The 20,618-nt window shown below is 42.3% G+C and overlaps 1 protein-coding gene across 3 annotated transcripts in view; it reads left to right on the top strand.

Annotated features, from left to right (window-relative positions):
• Nucleotides 1-20,367, top strand: part of LOC311022648 (uncharacterized protein) — a 50,565-nt gene extending 30,198 nt beyond the window's left edge. For all 3 annotated transcript variants that reach the window (XM_084024092.1, XM_084024091.1, XM_084024093.1), the window contains 7 exons: nt 12,013-12,128; nt 15,090-15,249; nt 15,419-15,575; nt 15,778-15,905; nt 16,086-16,228; nt 18,638-18,713; nt 18,820-20,367. In XM_084024092.1, coding sequence (XP_083880218.1) covers nt 12,013-12,128; nt 15,090-15,249; nt 15,419-15,575; nt 15,778-15,905; nt 16,086-16,228; nt 18,638-18,713 — 780 coding nt within the window. In that variant the 3' untranslated portion in view covers nt 18,820-20,367. The remainder of the gene's footprint in view (nt 1-12,012; nt 12,129-15,089; nt 15,250-15,418; nt 15,576-15,777; nt 15,906-16,085; nt 16,229-18,637; nt 18,714-18,819) is intronic.
• The last annotated feature ends 251 nt before the right edge of the window (nt 20,368-20,618 follow it).

The following is a 20,618-nucleotide window of genomic DNA, read 5'->3' as shown; positions in this document are numbered from 1 at the left end:
CTTCAGGATTTTACAGAAATTACAAATAATATGAAACCAAAATCCATTACTGTTGGCATACAGTATATCAGATGATGATTGATGATGCCTAAATAGTATTACTGCTATTACTGGCATCCTGAGACTCACACAGATGAGCTAATAGTTATGTGGTGACATCATTGGTGTAAGTAAGCCTCTGAGGCTGGTGAGTGGGGCAGAGCAGAGATGGGCACTGGGCTGAGTGCTGTGTTGTACTTGTGGTCATGCTGCCTCACTCCACACTGCCTCTGGGTAAGCAACTCTCTTCTTGGAGATGTTTCTCTGTACAATATGTGCGTCCTCTTGCATGATACTGAATGTTTGTTCCTATCACAGTTGTAAGTTGGGTTTCTAGCCAGGGCTGTGTACAGATTGATGATGTCATCAGAAAAGGGGAAGTGATGAACAGCGATGACTCACTTCCCAATTGGTGACATTTAGCATTCGGAGCAATTTTAAAGGAATTTGGAAAGATTGGAATAACATAGGTGTTTTGAAATCTTTGTATTTACTTTTTTCTGTTAGTCTATTTTAATAATTGTATTGAAATCAGTTAAGCTAATACTTACTGCCATCCTTCATCTTATCTAGCAATGTGCGTTTGATGATAAATGTAGTAAAATGTAACATTTGGATGATTAAAAGCAACCAATTTTGAGTAAGGCTGCAAATAATGTTTATTTTCATAATTGATTATTAGGATTTTGGTTTTGTTCATTATTTATCGATAAAATGATGGACAATTTGCCCACCACAATTTCCCACTCAGCTAATGTGACATTTTCTAACTGCTTTAGAACGAAAAGCATCGTATTTCTAATTTTAGATGAGAAAAGCAGCAGTTTTCAAATCATATGAGTAAAGTCAATTATTTTACTGTTGAATGAGTACTTATTTCAGCAGAGATTGTGAGGATTTTCTCAATTATCATTTGACGAAGACAGAATAATATATTCTTTTTACCACAGGAAAATAAGAATACTGATGTAACAAATACTTCTGTAAATAAACCTAAGCTTTAATATGAGTAATTTAGCTTCACACAAAAGTCGCAAACAGTATCCAAGAAGAGGCCGCGATTATCAGGCTCCGTTTGTTTGCTGTTGGAAGCTGAGAACCTCACAGCTTGTTTGCCTTTTGCACAGCACTTCATAGAAGAGTGAGTCAGATAACCTGTAGGGGGCGTATGAGCTGTCCCAGTTTGTGCTGAGGTTAACTCTGAAGTGTGTCTGGAGTCTCCTGCTGTGACTTCATTCAGGTAAACAGAGACCTCACTAAGTTGAAAGTGTTTACTACTCTTTTCTTCTGTTTGTGTGAGTTTGACTGGAAGCACGATTTAAACAAACATTCATGTGACTGTTGTGATTCTTGCTTTTGGCCACAGTGTGCTGACGAACTGGTTGACTCACAATCTCATTTCACGGGTAGAGCCACACCTGTTTTCTTTCATACCCAATCAATCTATGAATAGTTTTCTCTTTATCATGATACACAAACACATTCCTATCTGCATGTACTGCTGTGTAACAGCAACATATTCACCATTCTCTATCTTTCATTCCTTCCGTCTACATTTGTTTCCACTGCGTCTTTGTTCTGGCTGTGACACTTCAATGTCTTGCCCTGCAACTGAATCAGGCTGGAGCGGCTGAGCACCGCAAAACATATATCACCCTCATCTCTCCCTCCCGCTCTGTATCAAGGACCTCCCATTTTCTCTCTCTCTCTCTCTCTCTCTCTCTCTCTCTCTCTCTCTCTCTCTCTCTCTCTCTCTCTCTCTCTCTCTCTTCTCTCACTCACTCACTCACTCACTCTCACACACACACACTCTGTTTCACACTTCCTCTCTCTCCACCCAGTTTCTCCTTGGCGGTGAGTCCTGTAGCGCTGAGTACAGAGAGCAACACTGCTGACGCATTTTCTCCTACCTGCCCATACCTGCAGAAAAAGGCGAGGAGGGGAACATTTTCTCCTCTGGTTTGGATTTCCCTGATTTTCCCTGTCACAGTGCTTTCTCTTGTTACTCTATTCGGCGTCAGTTGGTTGGCCTCTTATTTTTCTTATGGAATACAAATGACTACAGCACCCTTCCTTTTCCACCAGCTGTCCTGCACCATTTCACCTCACAGCTTTTTGACGGAGTGTAGGACAGTATCGGGCACCATGGAAATGTAGTCTTGTTGGATGTATGGATATTTCAACTTTTAACCTGAGCCTTGTTTTGGAGGCAACACATCATCGACAGCCCTGGGACATCTGTCAGTTCGGCTGTAATTGAAGCTGGGATCGGTTCTGAGAATATGACATCTAGAGACTTGGCAGAGGGGTCACAGAGCATTCTTCAAGAAACCAATGCTCATACTCAGTCATTTTAGCTCAGTAGGCCTATCTATAAGATGAAAGTAGATAACTTATTGTTGTGCCAAACACGGTATGTTTAGGATGTGGTTCTACTTTTATTGCTTATCATTTTTTAGTTGAGTGGTTAGGGTTAGGCCAGTAAGCATGGCTGAGAACCTGTTGGTAGGAAACACAGCAGTTTTTGAGGCTGTCTCACAAAGCATAGTGTCCTACATAACTAATAGTAAGTGCTAGACTTACATAGCCGAACCTTTATGTGCCCATGGCGTTGGTGTGCCAATCATATCATAGCTAGTATATCTCTGTGCATTGAATTGGCATTAGAGACCCTAGCAATTCAGTTCAGGCCAAGAGGCTGGAGCCTTGACAGTATAAACAGAGTCCCGTCAGATCCAGTGGGAGTGCACTGCAGAGAGGCCCTTTAGAAGTGAGATTAAGAAAAGGCTCGGTCCTGTAACGATTAGGGGATGACTGGCATTATCAGCGCTGCAGTGCAGTAAGCAGTAGACACCATCAACATCACCACGTTGGATGGACTGAGCTGTGTTATTGTTCGGTGTCACCTTCCTCACTGCTGCAGTATCGACCCACCAGTGAATAGCTAAGACAACATTCCTGGACTGTCACCTCTCCAGCACACCTAGCCTCTGATCATCCCTTGTTGCTGTGATAATAGCGAGTCACAGCTCAGTTCACAGACTTTATTCTGACACAGCAGGCCTTACCAGTAGTGGGTTGTGATGGAGTATTTGGGGGACAAGCTGTCAGTGGCCCACACCCAGGTTTCAGGTTGGGTGGGAAATGTCCGTCGCTCCCTTCATGGGGCACTCGGCTTTTTGTCCAGCTCGGTGGAGAGGGGAGGTCAGGGAGAGGACGGGACTGGGGACTTCAAGAGGACCAATTCCCTGCGCTCCCTGGCCTCCCGAAGCAGGGAGTCTATCCGCAGGTTCTCGCTGCGCAGCCAGCAACGTCTGTCCTTACGCAGGCGCACCGCACCCAACACTCCCACTGCTGTAAGACCACACACACATTTAAATCCAGATACACCAGGGTAGAACCAATACCATAATACCCTTCTGATACCATCACAAACTATATGTATTTGCCAGGCACCAATGTGATTCACATGTTAAAATATAACAGCTATATGCTCTGCAGTATTACTTTAACATCTGTTAAAGTTAAATAAAGCACAAGTGGAATTCAAGTCATTTTGCAGTAATGTCCATGCAATTTTGTAATGTCACTGGGGTAACAGCTGCTCCTTCGTCAACTATTTGGTCTCTAGCCAAACATGTCAAGAACTCCAACCCATCTACCTACCTTCCTGATCTCATCTATCTGGTTCTGTGCTTTCAGCTCTTCTCCATCTTATATTGTTTATGTTAGTCTGTTTGTTTAGTAAAGCTGTGGTTGTACTGGTTCTTCATGTCACCTATAATTTGTGTTTTGAGTAATAAAATTAGACACAAGGACTGATCAAATAGGAAAACTGGTATTAGGAATTAGGGACGTTATAGGAGAAGACTTGTAGAGGACGCAAATCTGATTCCTTGGTTTCCTATCGTTTGTCTCCCCCCTGACATCCAAGCTGGTGTGTGCTCTATTTAAAGGACAGATTTAGAAATCCATGTAGGGATATGGATGCAGTGCAGTGAAGTTGTTCCTATCTTTAGGTTACGCCTGTTTGCTGAATATTGTCAAACACCTCATGAGTCACAAATCCTAAAGATAAGAGGTGTTTTCATGAAGTTTGTGTGGCTGTCAGTTGGGTTGGCATATCTTAGTAAGTCTCAGAAATCATCTACTGCGGTTGTGGTCTCTGGGAGCAATGTGCCTCCCCACTGTGCCGGTGTTAAGTGGATGAATGACAGTAAGAGGTCAGTAATGGCCAACTGGTAATGGACAGTTTCCAGTTAGCCAGTAAAGAAGAGGATGTGGAAATTGGGAATACCCATTTCTCCCTGAGCACAACATTGTTTAAAGAGGTTTGTATTTGCCAAGCTGGGGACTAAGTGGAAATTTGCATCTGAACTATAATGTGGGTCTGTACATTATTATGTTGAATACTATGGACAACAGCAACACACCACATTTCCAGAGGCTGAGATAAAAGAAGATAATGGACATTTTTAGGCATGCGTGACCTTTGAAATTGATTCATGGTTTTGTCTAATTTTGGCATGAACCAGGCAGCCTACGGTTCTGAAAAGTGAAGCCCCTCTACTGGCCACCAGTAAACATTGTAAACATGAGTTTATGGTCTCAATCTCTATTTTCAAGTCTTCTACAATCCAGCATGATGTTCATTTAGTACATGATGGTCCATTTAGAGTCCAGCAGACAAGAAAGCAGGAGATGCTTTAGGGTGGGGCTACCTTGTGATTGACAGGTCGCTACCACAGTGTTCCTACCTCAGCCCTGCTATCGTCATTACCACACCATCAACGCAGTTAGCTACTAAGATGACTTTAACCCTCAGCTGTAAAGTTGACCTTGAATTACGAAGCTAATTTTTTTAGCTGCTTCTCACCAGAATCCAGATGGATCCAGATCCAGTAAGGATGCTCCTCGGGTGGTCGTTCTGCTGCTTGTGTTTATGAGATCCACCCGTCACTCCCTCACACTCCAAATATGGTTACTTCCTTCACTGTTTGCAAAAATGGCGACAAGCCAAAATGCTGAACACGAGGTTTCAAAACTGGAAGTCACTATCACTATGTCCACGTCTTATATACAGTCTGATATGAACCTGTGCTATGCAACAACAATACCAGAACTTTAGCTAATAGAGTTGTTATGCTGTGAACCAATATCCAGTTAACTAGAGAACTTTGCTGTTCTTAATAGTTAAATGCTTTTTCATCCTAGGAGTTTAACATTACCTAGTCACTGAATAGTTGAACTGGCAGCCCTTATGGCTATACTAGTAAATAAACAGTCATTCATATTCTCGAATGGTTTTGTAAGATGACAGGTTTCCGATTCTCCAAACCATTTCAGTACTTAAGACATGACATTTGTATCAGATTTTGTTTTTAAGCGGCCAAGTTGTCATGCACTAACCAGTCACCAGTTTATGTAATTTACGAGGTATTCATATCTCATACAATAAATACAAATATATAATAAAAATACAATAAATCATATGTGCAAAAAGAAAGTTTATCAATTTTATTATCCCACCAGGACAAATATAAATGACACAAATTTATAAGCACTTTCAGACTGGTGGAGAAATGTCGGCCGTGATTTATCAATGGTGGGCTTTAATGATTAAATAGAAATTATTTTGGATTTGGATGTTCAAAGAGCATTGTCAAGGTCAACCAATCGGAGCTATGACCAAAACTAGGAAAACAAACACCATGCTGATAGAAATGAGAATAATCCTTTTCAGTCAGGTCGAGTGCCCGCTGAGTAAAATTCTTAAGCCAAGTCAGGTTTTTACATTCTTTCCCGCTGTTCTTACTAGATGCTTTGTACAGCATTGAACCCTGTGTCTGTATGAACTACTTATGTAATGAAATAATAACAGTACTGTTGGGGTGGCCTAGAAGAGTTTCCTCTGACATGGGATTCATGCTCGCTGGGGAAATAGTTTTGAATATCTGTAGGGTATTGTTGGTGATTACTGCTACATTAGTGCATGCAGAGCATATTATCCCACTCCACCCGAGCTAGGTTGATGAGAGCAGATGAGAGTGGTGGCGTCCTGCAATTATAATGTTTGATTGATTGGATCTTTATGGCTGTTAATGGTTTAACAGTATTTGAGATGGTCAAGTCATTTCCCATATATAATAACTTGGATGAGCTCATACCACGACTAGACAAGGAACAATATGAAAGTTTCATGTAATGCGTATTGGATATTTTGTTGTCTTTGTTCATGGAAACACAATCATGGCATCTACACTGTTAAAACCATCTGTTAGGTGCTTGCCATAGAACTCTTTCCTTTTTAAGGAACAGCAATAAAATTACTCACTTTCTATTTAACTGTTGGAATAATCCATAGACCGCTGTTTCTCCATCATGTGTTAGTGTGGCGTCGCGTTACGATCGTTGTGTGATCAAGTAGTAGTTTCCAACGTCTCCGTCTTGCCCCCTTCTCGTCAGAATGTCAGTCAGCCCTATTTAGTGATCAGCCCTTTCTCTCCTTCATCCTTCTATTCATCCGCTCTTTGTTATGCTCCCCCCCGACACGCCCTTCCCGTCTCTGGCTATTGCTAATGTTATTAAGGAAAAGCCTTGTTCCTGACAACTATGAATCATTACTAGTCGATCTGTTGGTTCAATATGCTTACTTACTGAACCAACCATATTCTCCATGCCTGTGGTTGACGGCACAACTTGCACCTGTGATTGTCCACTAAGAACAATTAAACAATCTTAGAGCTTAAAAGTCCCCTGTTATTTTCTGCCCTATAAACCTGTCTCACCTGACACTGTCTGTAGTTTAATGTAGACTGCAAAAAAAGAGTCTGATTGAGGTTCAGTATTAATAGACTGTTAAAACCACTATTTTACTGAATAATAAATGTTATCAGATTACAAACAAGCCTCCAAACCTGCATTACAAGTTCTTCTTTGAGGGCCTGCCGTAAGTGTTTTCTTAAAGCTGTTGTGGAATGGTGTCTCTCTTCAACATGTTCCAGCAAAGGCAGTGTTTGTCCTCTGTGCGGATCAGGTGAGGGTGTGTTCTGGGTGTGTTTAGGCTAAGTAACACACACGCACACATAGGATATCAGTTTTTTTATCACCATCATTTTCCGAGACCTGGTTTTACGATTTTGTTATGATAGTTTGTAGTGTACAGTGTACAGCGATTGGTTCAAGAGAGAGGAATGACAATAATAGCAAGGTCTCCAGCTGGAACTGAGAAAGAAGTTAAAAAGTTGCTGACTTTAATTCCTCTGCGCACTTGGTCAATGTTTGCATTGAAGAGGCATGATTGTCTGGTTATCTGTTTATGAAAAATACAGAAGTCTGTCTGGCAGCCTTTCCAATTCTGCTGTCAGAAAGGTGTTTGACACTTTTAAAGAGCCTGGATACATTTAACAGATGTGCTTGTCAGATGGTCAAACAAACTTGTTTGAGGGGCTTGTTTTGCGACCAGCAGCGTCGTGATATGCTGCTGATATTTTAAAAATGAAAAATTGATATTATGTTGGCAAGGCACCGGGGGTGGATGAGATCCGCCCTGAGTACCTCAAGTCTCTGGATGTTGTGGGGCTGTCTTGGTTGACACGTCTCTGCAACATCGCGTGGCGGTCGGGGACAGTACCTCTGGACTGGCAGACCGGGGTGGTGGTCCCTCTATTCAAAAAGAGGGTGTGTTCCAACTATCGGGGGATCACACTTCTCAGCCTCCCCGGGAAAGTCTATTCCAGGGTGCTGGAGAGGAGAATTCGGCCGATAGTCGAACCTCGGATTCAGGAGGAACAATGCGGTTTTCGTCCTGGCCGTGGAACACTGGACCAGCTCTATACCCTCCGCAGGGTGCTCGAGGGTTCATGGGAGTTTGCCCAACCAGTCCACATGTGTTTTGTGGACTTGGAGAAGGCATTCGACCGTGTCCCTCGTGATATTCTGTGGGAGGTACTTCGGGAGTACGGGGTCGGGGGCCCTCTGCTAAGGGCTGTTCGGTCCCTGTATGACCGGGGCAGGAGCTTGGTTCGCATTGCCGGCAGTAAGTCAGACCTGTTCCAGGTGCATGTTGGACTCCGGCAGGGCTGCCCTTTGTCACCGGTCCTGTTCATTATTTTTATGGACAGGATTTCTAGGCGCAGCCGTGGGCCGGAGGGGATCTGGTTTGGGAGCCACTGGATTTCATCCCTGCTTTTTGCGGACGATGTGGTCTTGTTGGCTCCTTCGAGCCAGGACCTCCAGCATGTCCTGGGGCGGTTTGCAGCCGAGTGTGAAGCAGCCGGGATGAGGATTAGCACCTCCAAATCTGAGGCCATGGTTCTCGACCGGAAAAAGGTGGCTTGCTCCCTCCAGGTCGGGGGGGAGTTCCTGCCTCAAGTGGAGGAGTTTAAGTATCTTGGGGTCTTGTTCACGAGTGAGGGAAGGATGGAGCGTGAGATTGACAGGCGGATCGGTGCAGCGGCTGCAGTAATGCGGTCGCTGTATCGGTCCGTCGTGGTAAAGAGAGAGCTGAGCCGAAAGGCGAAGCTCTCGGTTTACCGGTCAATCTACGTTCCTACCCTCACCTATGGTCATGAACTTTGGGTCATGACCGAAAGAATAAGATCCCGGATACAAGCGGCCGAAATGAGCTTCCTCCGCAGGGTGGCGGGGCGCTCACTTAGAGATAGGGTGAGGAGCTCCGTCACACGGGGGGAGCTCGGAGTAGAGCCGCTGCTCCTCCACATCGAGAGGAGCCAGTTGAGGTGGCTCGGGCATCTGCATCGGATGCCCCCTGGACGCCTCCCTCGGGAGGTGTTCCAGGCATGCCCCACCGGGAGGAGACCCCGAGGAAGACCCAGGACACGCTGGAGTGACTATGTCACCCGGCTGGCCTGGGAACGCCTTGGGGTCCTCCCGGAGGAGCTGGGGGAAGTGTCTGGGGAGAGGGAAGTCTGGGCGTCCCTGCTCAGGCAGCTGCCCCCGCGACCCGGTCCCGGATAAGCGGAAGATAATGGATGGATGGATGGATGGATGATATTATGTTAAGATAAACATAAGATAATTCCAACCCTGAATACAGGATAAGCGGAAGACGATGGATGGATGGATGAGATAATACCATGTAAATAATCCAGTGCCTTTTAAATTATTTAAGTTTCTTTACGTTCATGGTTTTTTCTCCCTCCCCCAAGTTATAGATACATTGACTGGTAGCATTTTTCTATTCAAATGTTCTATAGATATTGCAATACTTTCATTATTGGGAATTCTTATGCCCACAATAACTGAAAAAATGTGAATGTATGACGATCCCACCATGCTCATGTTCTACTAGTCAAATTCATAAAATGACTGTAATAGAACTGCATACAATACTATTAAGGCATGTTGACTTTAACCTTGACCATGGGCCTAATAAACTGCCCAGCTAGTGAGTCTCCACCACATCACTTCATTGAGCTGTGAGGTATCAGCTGTGTCTGCTGGTAGAATCTGTCAGGGCTTCACCAGCGTATTACTGCCTGCCAATGTCTAGTGGAGAGAGAGAGAGTGTGAGTGACAGTGACTATGAAGTCAGCAGTAACATTACAGCATAAATGTAGCAGTGTATTGTGGGTACACTTTATTTGTTGGTGAATAAATCCTACAACTCCTCAAGACCCTAAATTCCTGTGTGTTGTTGTCAGACAGCTGATGATTAAAGTGAAGGGAGTTAGCATCCAAGTTAGCAACAACTCTGGCTGCTCTGACTCAGGAACACTTAAGGTGGGCTGGCCTTTAAGGTGGACCATACTGCTCCTTAAGACTCTTAGCTTTTTTATGTTTAATACTTCTTTTAGCTGTTTAACTGATTTTTAACATCCCTAGAGCAAACTCTGCTCTGTTTGGATCAGGAAAGCATCATTCTATTTGTAACATGTTACAGTCAGAAAGTGAGGATAATCTGATGAAAATAATAATAAAATATAGATAGTTATTGTCACACCTGCAATGGTATTATTAAAGGTTGAGTAACTGATTTGAAAAAACACAGAGACTTTGACTTTGAACGCAGCCCTGAACCGAAAAAGTCCCGCCCCCTTGGTTCAGACCTCTGTTGAAAGCCGCTCCCCCAGAACACCAAACGAGTGCTCCAGATCGGCAGAGTGCAATCAGGAAGTAAGTATTGACAGACAGGCAGGTACTCAGTAGCAGGTACTCAGTAGAGGTTCTGAAATGCAAGTACTTGTACTTGGGCTGTAAAAAAATGGTATTAGTGGATTCCTATCTTGGATCCAATAAGCACTTAATTTGAAGCATGCTTGGAGCTCTACACCTGTAAATTAGCCTTAACACAATTCTTCTGGGCCACAGTCCGTTGTACATATATATAATTAATGAAAGACTCCTCAAGGCAACTATTGTTAGATCAACAGCCATGCAGTTGATGTGAGTGATCCGTCGTTCTGTTTATGCTGTAGTGAATGAATCCCCCAATAATGTTTCTGTACTTCAGATTTACTATCACCCATCTCTTTGTAGCCTATTTGAGGAAGACCTGCTCATTTAGTGACCTTAGCATTAAATTTACCCCAAAATCATTAGATAAGTGGAATATATGCTTAGTGTGTCTGCATACAGTCTGATTTGGATGAGATGTTTTGTTCATTGTCAGTGGAAGCAGGACTCTGAAGTGTTTGTATGTAATTGTAAGTTGAGTGACCCTGTGATATCAACATGAGAAGTGTGAGTGCTGTAAATCCTTGAGAAGAGAATGGATTTGAGAACAAGTGCTTTCTCTGATGCAGGGAGTGCTGTTGAATGCCATTCTCACCGTTATCTGTCTTCCTGTCAGGAAAGGCTCAGCTGATGAATGACATCCTGCACCGCTGTTCTTTTTTTCTCAATCTCTTCAGCTATCTTGGCCCCCTCAATCCAAATGTATAATCACAATCTTCTTTCTATCTCATTGTCACTCTTTTGGAAGTACTTCTGTTGTATCTCTGCTCTCATATACACTAGGAAAACAAGGACAGCTTTTCATAAAGCTGGAAGAATGAGAACTCTGAACCATCTCTAGTGAACTGCTCTCATAGTCTAGGAACCTTGGTAATTACACAGCCAGGTGTATCACATTTCTCTGTCCACCCCTCGGGCAACATCTGAGGACAGAAGGATTTTCTATTGTTTTTTCTTATATGGGCCAGGGTTATCAGTTCATGTGCAGGTGTGCCTCTGTGAGCGCTGTGTGCTTTCCAGACAGTATGTCCTCTGTACCAGCCTCATTAAAAGAGGCATGGTTCAGTAGACGGCAAACACACTCATCACTCACCCACCATCTCCGTTTTGTTCCTACTCTCGTCTCGTCTCCATTAACTCATCCCCTCACATTTTCATTACTGTACATCTGCTGCTAGCTCACGTTCAGCAGCTCCATGAACAACACCGTTGAGTCTTCAGTAGCACATTGATAAACCAACCACTGAATTAGCTTGGCTTAGCAATACAAATTTAAATGCCCTATTCACAAATATTTACCACACTTAACTGATGGGATGATGTAGGATGTTATTGCGATTGACACTCACAATATTTTGATTGTGGTGAATTTCCATTATTGAAATAATCGTGACTATCATCACAAGTGTATCGAGAAAGCTGTCTGACTCACTATGTGAAAAAGAGCCTGATTTTATTTCGTCATTTATGTGTTCTATCTATGATGCAATCAACATACCGGTTTGTGTTTCTTAACAAAATGTGAAGTGATTCCAGTTTGTTTTTGGCTCATTTTAATTTTATTTTCACGATTACTGGGATAATATTGTGAATCGGAGTTGTTTTGGCCAGAATGATCGCAACAAGAAATTTTCATATCGTGATAATAATAATACATTTGTCATGTGAGAGTTGCTACTGGTATCTCTCAAACTGCTCTGTTATATAACTTACTATATAACTAGACCCAATTTCATGCTAATTCATGAATAGTTGTCGTCTCCCTCTTGCTTCCAGGTGCAGCAGAAGCAAAGTGTCCGTGGTGAAGAGGAGTGGAAGGACTCTGGATCACCGGTCCGTGACACTGACAGTCAGTATGGGACCTGGGAGACGGGATTACGCTCCGATGAGAGGTAAACATGCTGTAAAGCTGATGTCAGATGTCATGTGTCTTTATTTGTCTTCTGTGTATATACCACAGGGCAATGTTCCATCAGAATGTTCCATTGCATTGAAAAAAACATAAAAACACCACTGAAATCAATGTAGTCGGCCAAAGTTGAAAAGGGAAATGTCTATGTAATAGACATAATAATAATCCATATCAACAATAAATTATTTGGGAGCTTTATCTTAATTGTCAGTGATTCATAACAACTGGATTCAACTCGACATAACTGAAACCTGACTGTAAGAATGTTCTCGTAAGAATAGGGTTGTCACAATACTAGAATTTGAAAGTCGGACTGGACCAGTTCAATACTGTCAATTAAAGGGGGGGGGGATGCGAACGGCCCCTCCCAACTTGGACTGCTCCACTTTTTGTTCAATCTGATTGGCTCAGCCTGACCCTCGGCCGGGTCACTGACTTCCCTTTGAAGTTACACAGAGGCTGTGGTGGAAAAGTAAAAAAATGAGTTCCTAACTCTTATTCCTAACTCCTATTCCTTGACCTTTGATTAAGAAAACATCACAGGGTTAAGGAAAGGCGATAGGAGAACTCAAAAGGATTTAGGAAAAGTCGACCGCGGTGCTCAGAGAATCCGACCGGACTTTCACTAAGCTACGTCATTATAATGCTGCTGATCGGCACCGGTGATTGGCGTGCGTCTGCGCTGGAGAATCTACACTAATGGACTACAAAAAGCACGTCGTCCACTTCTCCCCATGTTGTTGGTTTTATAAGCAGCTGGTTCACTGACCGGCTTCAGGTCCAGCAGCTAATCCTTCCTGTTTCACTGGTTAGTGAAAGTCTCTCTTAGCACCACGGTCGACTTTTCCTAAATCCTTTGAGTTCTGTTATCACCTTTCCTTAACCCCGTGACGTTTTCCGCAGAGGTCAAGAAATAGGAGATAGGACCTTATTTTTTGACTATTCCACCGCAGCCAAAGAAAAACGAAAACGTGTTGAAACGAAAAAAAAGGTGTGGAGATGAGAAAGAAATGGGGGCAGTGGATCATTTAAGTAGCTGAGAAAAAAACCTTGTGTAAATGAACGATGGACTCTCAGATCAATATTTAGGCTATCATGACTGTATATGCCACTATGCGATATACACTGTGCAAACGCTTGTTTAGATTCTGTAGTCAGTTGTGTAACTACGATTGCAAAGGCCTTATAACAGTGTCGTATAACAGTGTCGTATAACAATGACAAAGCATGTCATGTTAAACATGTTTACATGTTAGAATGCACCAGAATGCAGGAAATTGCATCTACTTAATTCAAAATGTTCTGGGGGAGGACCCCAGACCCCCCACATATCAAATGCTGCTGATGCCCCTGACTTATATATGTCCTGTTTACATCCTGTTTCTGGTGACGTGGCACTATGTTTGCGTTGCTGGTAGAGCAGGCTGCTGCTGGTTCTGTCTCGCTGCTGGTTGACTTTCCAGACACGTTATTGTATCATCCAAATGAAGGGCTCAGCGGAAGGGCAGGACCGATGACGTCAGCTGCCTAGCTGCGTCATTATGTTGCTGTTTTTAGCCGTTAGCCGCTAGCGTTATGATAAATCAAAAGACCTGATCATTTAAAACTTCAATGTTATTAAAACATGAGCTTTACTGATTTTTAAAGGTCCCAATAAAGACCGGGTGTAGGTCTTTAAGATGCTTCCCCACGTTCGTTGTGTTACTCGACTCAACTCTACTTTAGCATTGCTAGCATATCGGCTTGTTGCCCCGGTCGTTAGCTTATTATGCTACATACTTCCAAACGGCACTTTTGTTTTGTAAATGTTCTACTTAATCCAGCGTTGAAGGTCCTCCAGCAGCGCTAGCTGTGTTCAGTCAGCTCAGTGTTGTTAACGTGAACTAGCGTTCAGCTGCTAGACATGAAAGCATCGGGCACACACCGTCACACATCGAGGCAACTCATCGGACATAAGGCTGTTACTCTGAAAGGATCGGTAGTAATTAAACGGGGTATTGTACCGCTTAAACGGATACCTTTCTAGTAATGTAGACCGTGCAACACTAAGTAAGAATGCATTTAAGTCTATTGTTGGCTGAAAGTGACAGAATCAATAAAATCTTTAAGAAATTGAACTCATTCCAAAAAAGATACTTTTTGCTATGTACTATTTTCCTTAATGAATGTCTGCATGACAAACACAACAGTTTGAAATGCATTGACTTACAAATGAATGGCTTGGGAAAAATGCCCCTGGTGTGTAAAGGCCTTCAATCACCAGGGATGATATGAGATTCTCACCATCACCCTGTGTTGTGGATGCTCTGATTTTTTTTTTTTTTTTTTTATAAACACTTTTACAACACTGAATAGTTAGAAAATAGAATCCAAACATGAATGAATCCTGCAAACAAGCATTGTTTGCATGTGTAGTCCCAGCCTGATAATGGTGACAGCCATATGCCACAGAAAACCACCGGTGTAGCAAGATAAATCCATAAACTCTTTGTTGGTGTTCTATTTCTTTGGGGGGATTGTTGATGATGTCCTCCTGTGGTCAGAAAATATGATCATAACATTAAACGACTCCGGGGAAGTGTGGCCCCTGCTGAAGCTCCCGCCCCCGCGACCCGACACCGCATTAAACGGTTGAAGATGAGATTAGTCATTTAATGCACATTTTTAAAAAGAAGTACAATTGTAAAATACAGTATGTATACATGTATGTGTGTGTGCACATATATGACCACATATATGACATTGTGATATATGAATCCCTCTATTTAGGATGGCAGTCTCTTTGTAGGTACATCAGCTAAATCCTAGCTTCCCACAGTGAAGTAAACAAGGAAAGTCGTGACTCAGACTCTATTTGATTGTTAGTGAAACCACAACCTTGTTTTAAAGTGCTTCCTAACTATTCCCCCCACTTTTCTCCTTTTTATTTAACCTTCTTTAGCCTCACACCTGCCACTCCTAGTTCAGAAAGCAATCTCAGCTCTTCACCAAGGAAACCCAGCCCCCCACACACACCAGGTGATCCCGCCTCACTATTTGATACTGTGGACAGCCTCCCTTCCTCCTCCTCTTCTGAGAGCCAGCCACTGTCTTTCCCTGACGTAAGTGTTATCTGAGGTCACCACACTTCACTGCTTTAGGTGGCACATATTACCAGTCTCTCATATCTGAAGCTGCTTATAAGACGATCCTTTTTAATCACTCATCCCCTGATTCTACCAACACGTTTACATGCTGGCTCATGTATTCCTCTGGTGTTTGGCTGTCCAGGCTCCGACCACTCTGTTAGACACCAGGGCTCTTCGCTCCAGAGCCCAGCTGGGGAAAAAACGAGCCCCACGGACACGGCCGTCCAGAGTTGCCCGTCAGACTGCTCTGCTGTCAGAAGGGGGAACCCCTGAGGACTGGCTTTACAGAGACTCCACAGGTTAGCACCTAAGATGAGCCAGGATCTTGTCTGATTGAAAGTCTGATTGCTTGGAATTCTATAAGAAAATGACCCTTGATGGAGGCTTCAAAACCGTAGTCCACATCCAATGGGTGACGTCGCCATGACTACGTCCACGTCTTATATACAGTCTATAGTCCAAATGCACTTTTTGACAATAATATGTGTGTCCATATTGCAGAGGCAAGGGTTGAGAGTAAAGCCAATGACTCCGACTCTGAGGAGCAGGCCAGAGGAGGCGACTCTGCTGTTTCCTCTCAGCCACCGAGGGTCGCCCTGTTCCCTGGGATGGATCCTTCCGCTTTAAAGGTGAGTCTTGCTCATCTTGTCACATGTATTCATCACATGTGGATGTCAACCAATCCTGGCTAATGCCATATATCGGTTGTCAATCTAACATGTTTTGCACTCTCTAGTCACAGATTATACACATGCAGTGAAGGAACTGTCCTTGTATAGATCCTTAATGTGTCCCATTCCTGTTGTCAGGCCCAGCTGAAGAAGAGGGGCGACTCTGACAATCTAATCGATGCACCCACTCCTTCTCCTTCCCAGCTTTGTCTCTCCCCAAAATCCCCCTTTCTTCCCGGGGCAGCGCGTGTACTGCCCCCACCTGGTGGAAAAGAGAATGGGTAAGCTCCACAAGGTAGACAGATCGGGTCTCATTCATGAAACTGAGCAGGATTTGTGTGTAAACTGTTTGCAGAGGGAAATGCACTTGTATGGGGTCAGTTCAGTCTCATTAATAATGAATGCACAGAGAAGGATTCACAAATGTATTTTGTGATTTATATATAAATGACTCTCTTCTCACAAATACATTTCGTTTTAAATAAATGTAATATAAATCCATAAATATATGAATTAAAGAAATATTTGCAATTTCCATCAAAAATGTATTTGTATGTTGTTACATTTATATACAAACTGTTAAACTTGAATTTACAAGACGCTTTTCATTTGCTTGTGAACTGGTCTGTATTTATTTGTGGATTTTTGAGACTCTCCTGACGTGGCTGGATTCACAAATGCATTTTTTTCAACAAGGAACTCTCTGTAGCCAATCAGATGCCTCCCTCGTTTTCAGCCAATCACATGACTGCATTCCCACGAGGGGTACCTCACCATGGCCAGAGCACAGCTTTTTCTCTGCGCATTTTGCGTTGCTTTTCGGTAAAAGAAATAAGAACAAAAAGTATTTAAAAAAGTGATTTTATTCTCTCTCTAGCCAACATTAGCTTGTTTGTAGCTTGTAAGTTAGCTTATGATCCGTTGTCTAAAAGCATTATGGCTAACTAGTTAGCTAACGCAAATGCGCAAAATGCGCAGAGAAAAAGCTGTGCTCTGGCCATGGTGAGGTACCCCTCGTGGGAATGCAGTCATGTGATTGGCTGAAAACGAGGGAGGCATCTGATTGGCTACAGAGAGTTCCTTGTTGAACAAAATGCATTTGTGAATCCAGCCACGTTAGGAGAGTCTCAAAAATCCACAAATAAATACAGACCAGTTCACGAATAAATGCAAACAAGTTCACAAATGAAAAGCGTCTTTTAAATTCAAGTTTAACAGTTTGTATATTACGGAAGCGCATTGCATTCACTGGATAAAAAAAAATTAGACGCCTTATCTCGTAATTACGAGAGAAGATCTCGTAATTATGAGAAAAGATCTCGTAATTATGAGATCATGATCTCGTAATTATGAGAAAAGATCTTGTAATTATGAGAAAACATCTCGGAATTATGAGATCAGGAATCCCAACGTCTTGAGATGCCTGCGCAGTGTTGACATACTGATATTGATACCATCTCAACAATACTCATTTCCAGAAACCTCAAAATTTCCCAGTGTCTCAAGCCGAGAAGGTGGTAATAGCAGATTAACTGCGATAGCGCCATCATTGCCACTGAGAGAGGACTTCTCTGACAGACGTTTCTTTTTCCTTATCTTTTCTCATAATTACGAGATCCGGATCTCGTAATTACGAGATCTTTTCTCGTAATTACGAGATCCTGATCTCATAGTTACGAGATCATGATCTCATAATTACGAGATCTTTTCTCGTAATTACGAGATAAGGCGTCTAATTTTTTTTTTATCCAGTGAATGCAATGCGCTTCCATAGTATATAAATGTAAGAACATACAAATACATTTTTGATGAAAATTGCAAATATTTTTTTAATTCATATATTTATGGATTTATATTACATTTATTTAAAACGAAATGTATTTGTGAGAAGAGAGTCATTTATATATAAATCACAAAATACATTTGTGAATCCTTCTCTGTGCATTCATTATTAATGAGACTGAACTGACCCCATACACTTGTGTCTGGGCATTCATCAAAATGTTAGTGCTCTGAACTTTTTGTAGGTAAAACAAAATCTTCTTGTGCCTCTGAACATTCCAAGAGCTTGTGTAAATAAGGAATGCACATAAATATAGCTTTAATGCATCCAATTATGTTTACAATATGCAGATGGCTTTAAAACACGCATTTTAAACGTGACAAAAGATTAGAAACATTTAACAATTTTAACAATAAAGATAATACCATTTTCTTTTGACTTCTTGGATGGATGTGGACCTTTGACCTGTCCCTGTCTCACCACTACTCACAGAATGAAATATCAAATATCATGAAATATCTTTTCCCTCAGCTCCACTTCACCCAAAATAACTTAAATCTCAGTGTCGGAAAAGTATTTCTTCCTCTCCCTCTCTGTGTTTGCTTGCACCGTGTGTGCAGGTCAACGGGACGCACCTCTCCATAGTAACCATCACCTCCTTATATGGGGTTTCGTGGGTGGGCATTTATGCTAATTGCTGACTAGTTTACAATTGATTGGCATTGATGAACATTCACACTTGCTAGCACATCAGAAGAACGCGGCGTTCATGAATCCGGAGGAGGAGTTTAGTACCGGGGGGATTTAACGTTTCATGAGTGAGACCCTGTGTTTTCTATGGAGATGAGAAGTTGTTTCTCTGCTGGTCCCTGCACTAACATTAGCTGTCTGCTTCTTATCCCTGCAGTGAGGAGGACTCCCCCCAGTGGTTGAAAGAGCTGAAGTCCAAGAAGCGCTTGAGTCAGTATGAAAATGACAGCTAGGTAAATAGTGAGCTGAGATAGTTTTTCATTGTAATCTTTCACTGTGTGCTATTAAGCAACATAAAGGACTAAATATTTCCTGTTATCCTCCCATGCTCCCTTCTAGGTCGCCTTAACAGATGAATCTATATGAAACAGAAGCCTTAACGTTCGACCCAGAGAGCAGGAGAGGGCAATCTACAGCTGCTGATGTATTTTCTTTCTATCTGTGTTCTTGTTCTCTTTCCATCTGGGTTGATAAATGTGCATGGTGCCTTTTTATGGAGAGTCTCTGTCTTATGGAAAAAGAAAAAACAAGCAAGGAGGAAAAAGGCTGCTCTGCTTTATCCATTTCATGCTTGAAACTGTGGAAGCCCCAGGAAGCCCGTCACATGAACACTTTATAGGGACCAGAAGAAGTTGGCTGGAGGCAGGAGAGGCCATTATTGGCCATTTTGTCCTGTCGGGCCACACTTACCTTGCGACCATAACGTCTCTTTAACCTGGATTTGCTTCATCACTTGCTCAAGGACAATCCAGCCATCCTCTTCAAGAGATTTTGTATTTAGTTTCTTTACTTGACTAATATATCCAAGTTGGCTGTGTCTATGTCAGACGTATGTGTGTTATCAGTGATGGGAGTCATGCCAGCAATGCCATAGATAACATTTCAGACACTCATGAGTTTCCTTCTGGAACATAGAGAACAAAACACTGCTGAGGGTATTATCATGTTAGAAACTGTACTTAGGAGATGTTATATTTGTATTACCTTTGCTTTAACAGAGAACTAGTTTTGAAAACATTACATCACTACAATAGACTGTGTTACACTCCAAAACTCTAACCTTGTCACAGTTGCTGTATACTGTATACATGTTTTTTTAAGTATGTTTTCGTCTTTGGATGTGGGACTTTTGGCCAAGTGACTTTTCATCTGTCAATCATACTCCTTATCAGCACAAATACACTCTTCAAATTGTATTTATCTATATAGAAGCACTATAATCAGCCAGACTTGCCTCATTTTAACAGATTGATTGTAGCTGTAAGCATTCATTATAAGCCATACTTTCACCTTGTAGTCCTCACATAATACCCAATCATGTTTTGACAATGTTTGTTTTTTTTTTTGTTTTTTTTTGCAACAAAAGTGCAATTTCCCACAAGTTCATCCCCATTAATGTGCATCCACAATCGTTCCTGTGAAACCATGCGTCAAACTGAATGTTTCAGAATGTCGGCGTGTCGGATCACAACACTCCAGTAGTGGACGGAAGGTTTGTTCACTACAATGTTTAAATGACTCCCCTCCGTGATAATCCTAAAAGTGATGTTTGCCTTCCATCCACCCGCTCACACTGCGCTTCGAAAAAAGCACTTTGTCACTTGATGCACTCCAGCACTGACCTCTGCCCCCTCTCGTTGGCCGTGTCTCGTCCCCTCTATTGACGGAGTGCAATACAAGTGAAACATGTTGATCGAGTCTTCGGAGTGATTGTCCCAGGTTTCTATGTACATGACGTTTTACTGTCATGGATTTTGGGGGTTTATTTTCTACGTCCTTGTTTGTCCCCTTTTTTTTTATTTGAAAGTAAAGATGTATATCGCACTGTGTTGTACTGGCCAGTGTCCTAAAGTGAATACATTCTTAATAAAAAATGACTTGACTTGGGCTACATGTCTGTCTCTGTTTCTATGGCAACGTTTACAAAAAATCCTACATTTTCTCAATTTTTGTGGTATTTCTGTGATCAGTGATTATTGCCTTAGTCAAGCTTTGAGTCAATTGCTCAGGCGTGTGTTATGAATTATGAGATGATAGATGTCCCAAACAGCTCAAGTCTCATCTCTGTATTGAGGATACAACTGTTGGGCTGTCATTCGGTCTTTTCCCATTTCTTTTGAACTGTAATGGAAAAAGAT

This window comes from Eutrigla gurnardus (genome assembly GCF_963514095.1).
Source record: "Eutrigla gurnardus genome assembly, chromosome: 13".
Classification (NCBI taxonomy): Eukaryota; Metazoa; Chordata; class Actinopteri; order Perciformes; family Triglidae; genus Eutrigla; species Eutrigla gurnardus.
The sequence above is the reverse complement of the archived record's forward strand: the minus strand, read 5'-3'. Positions and strand labels throughout refer to the sequence as shown.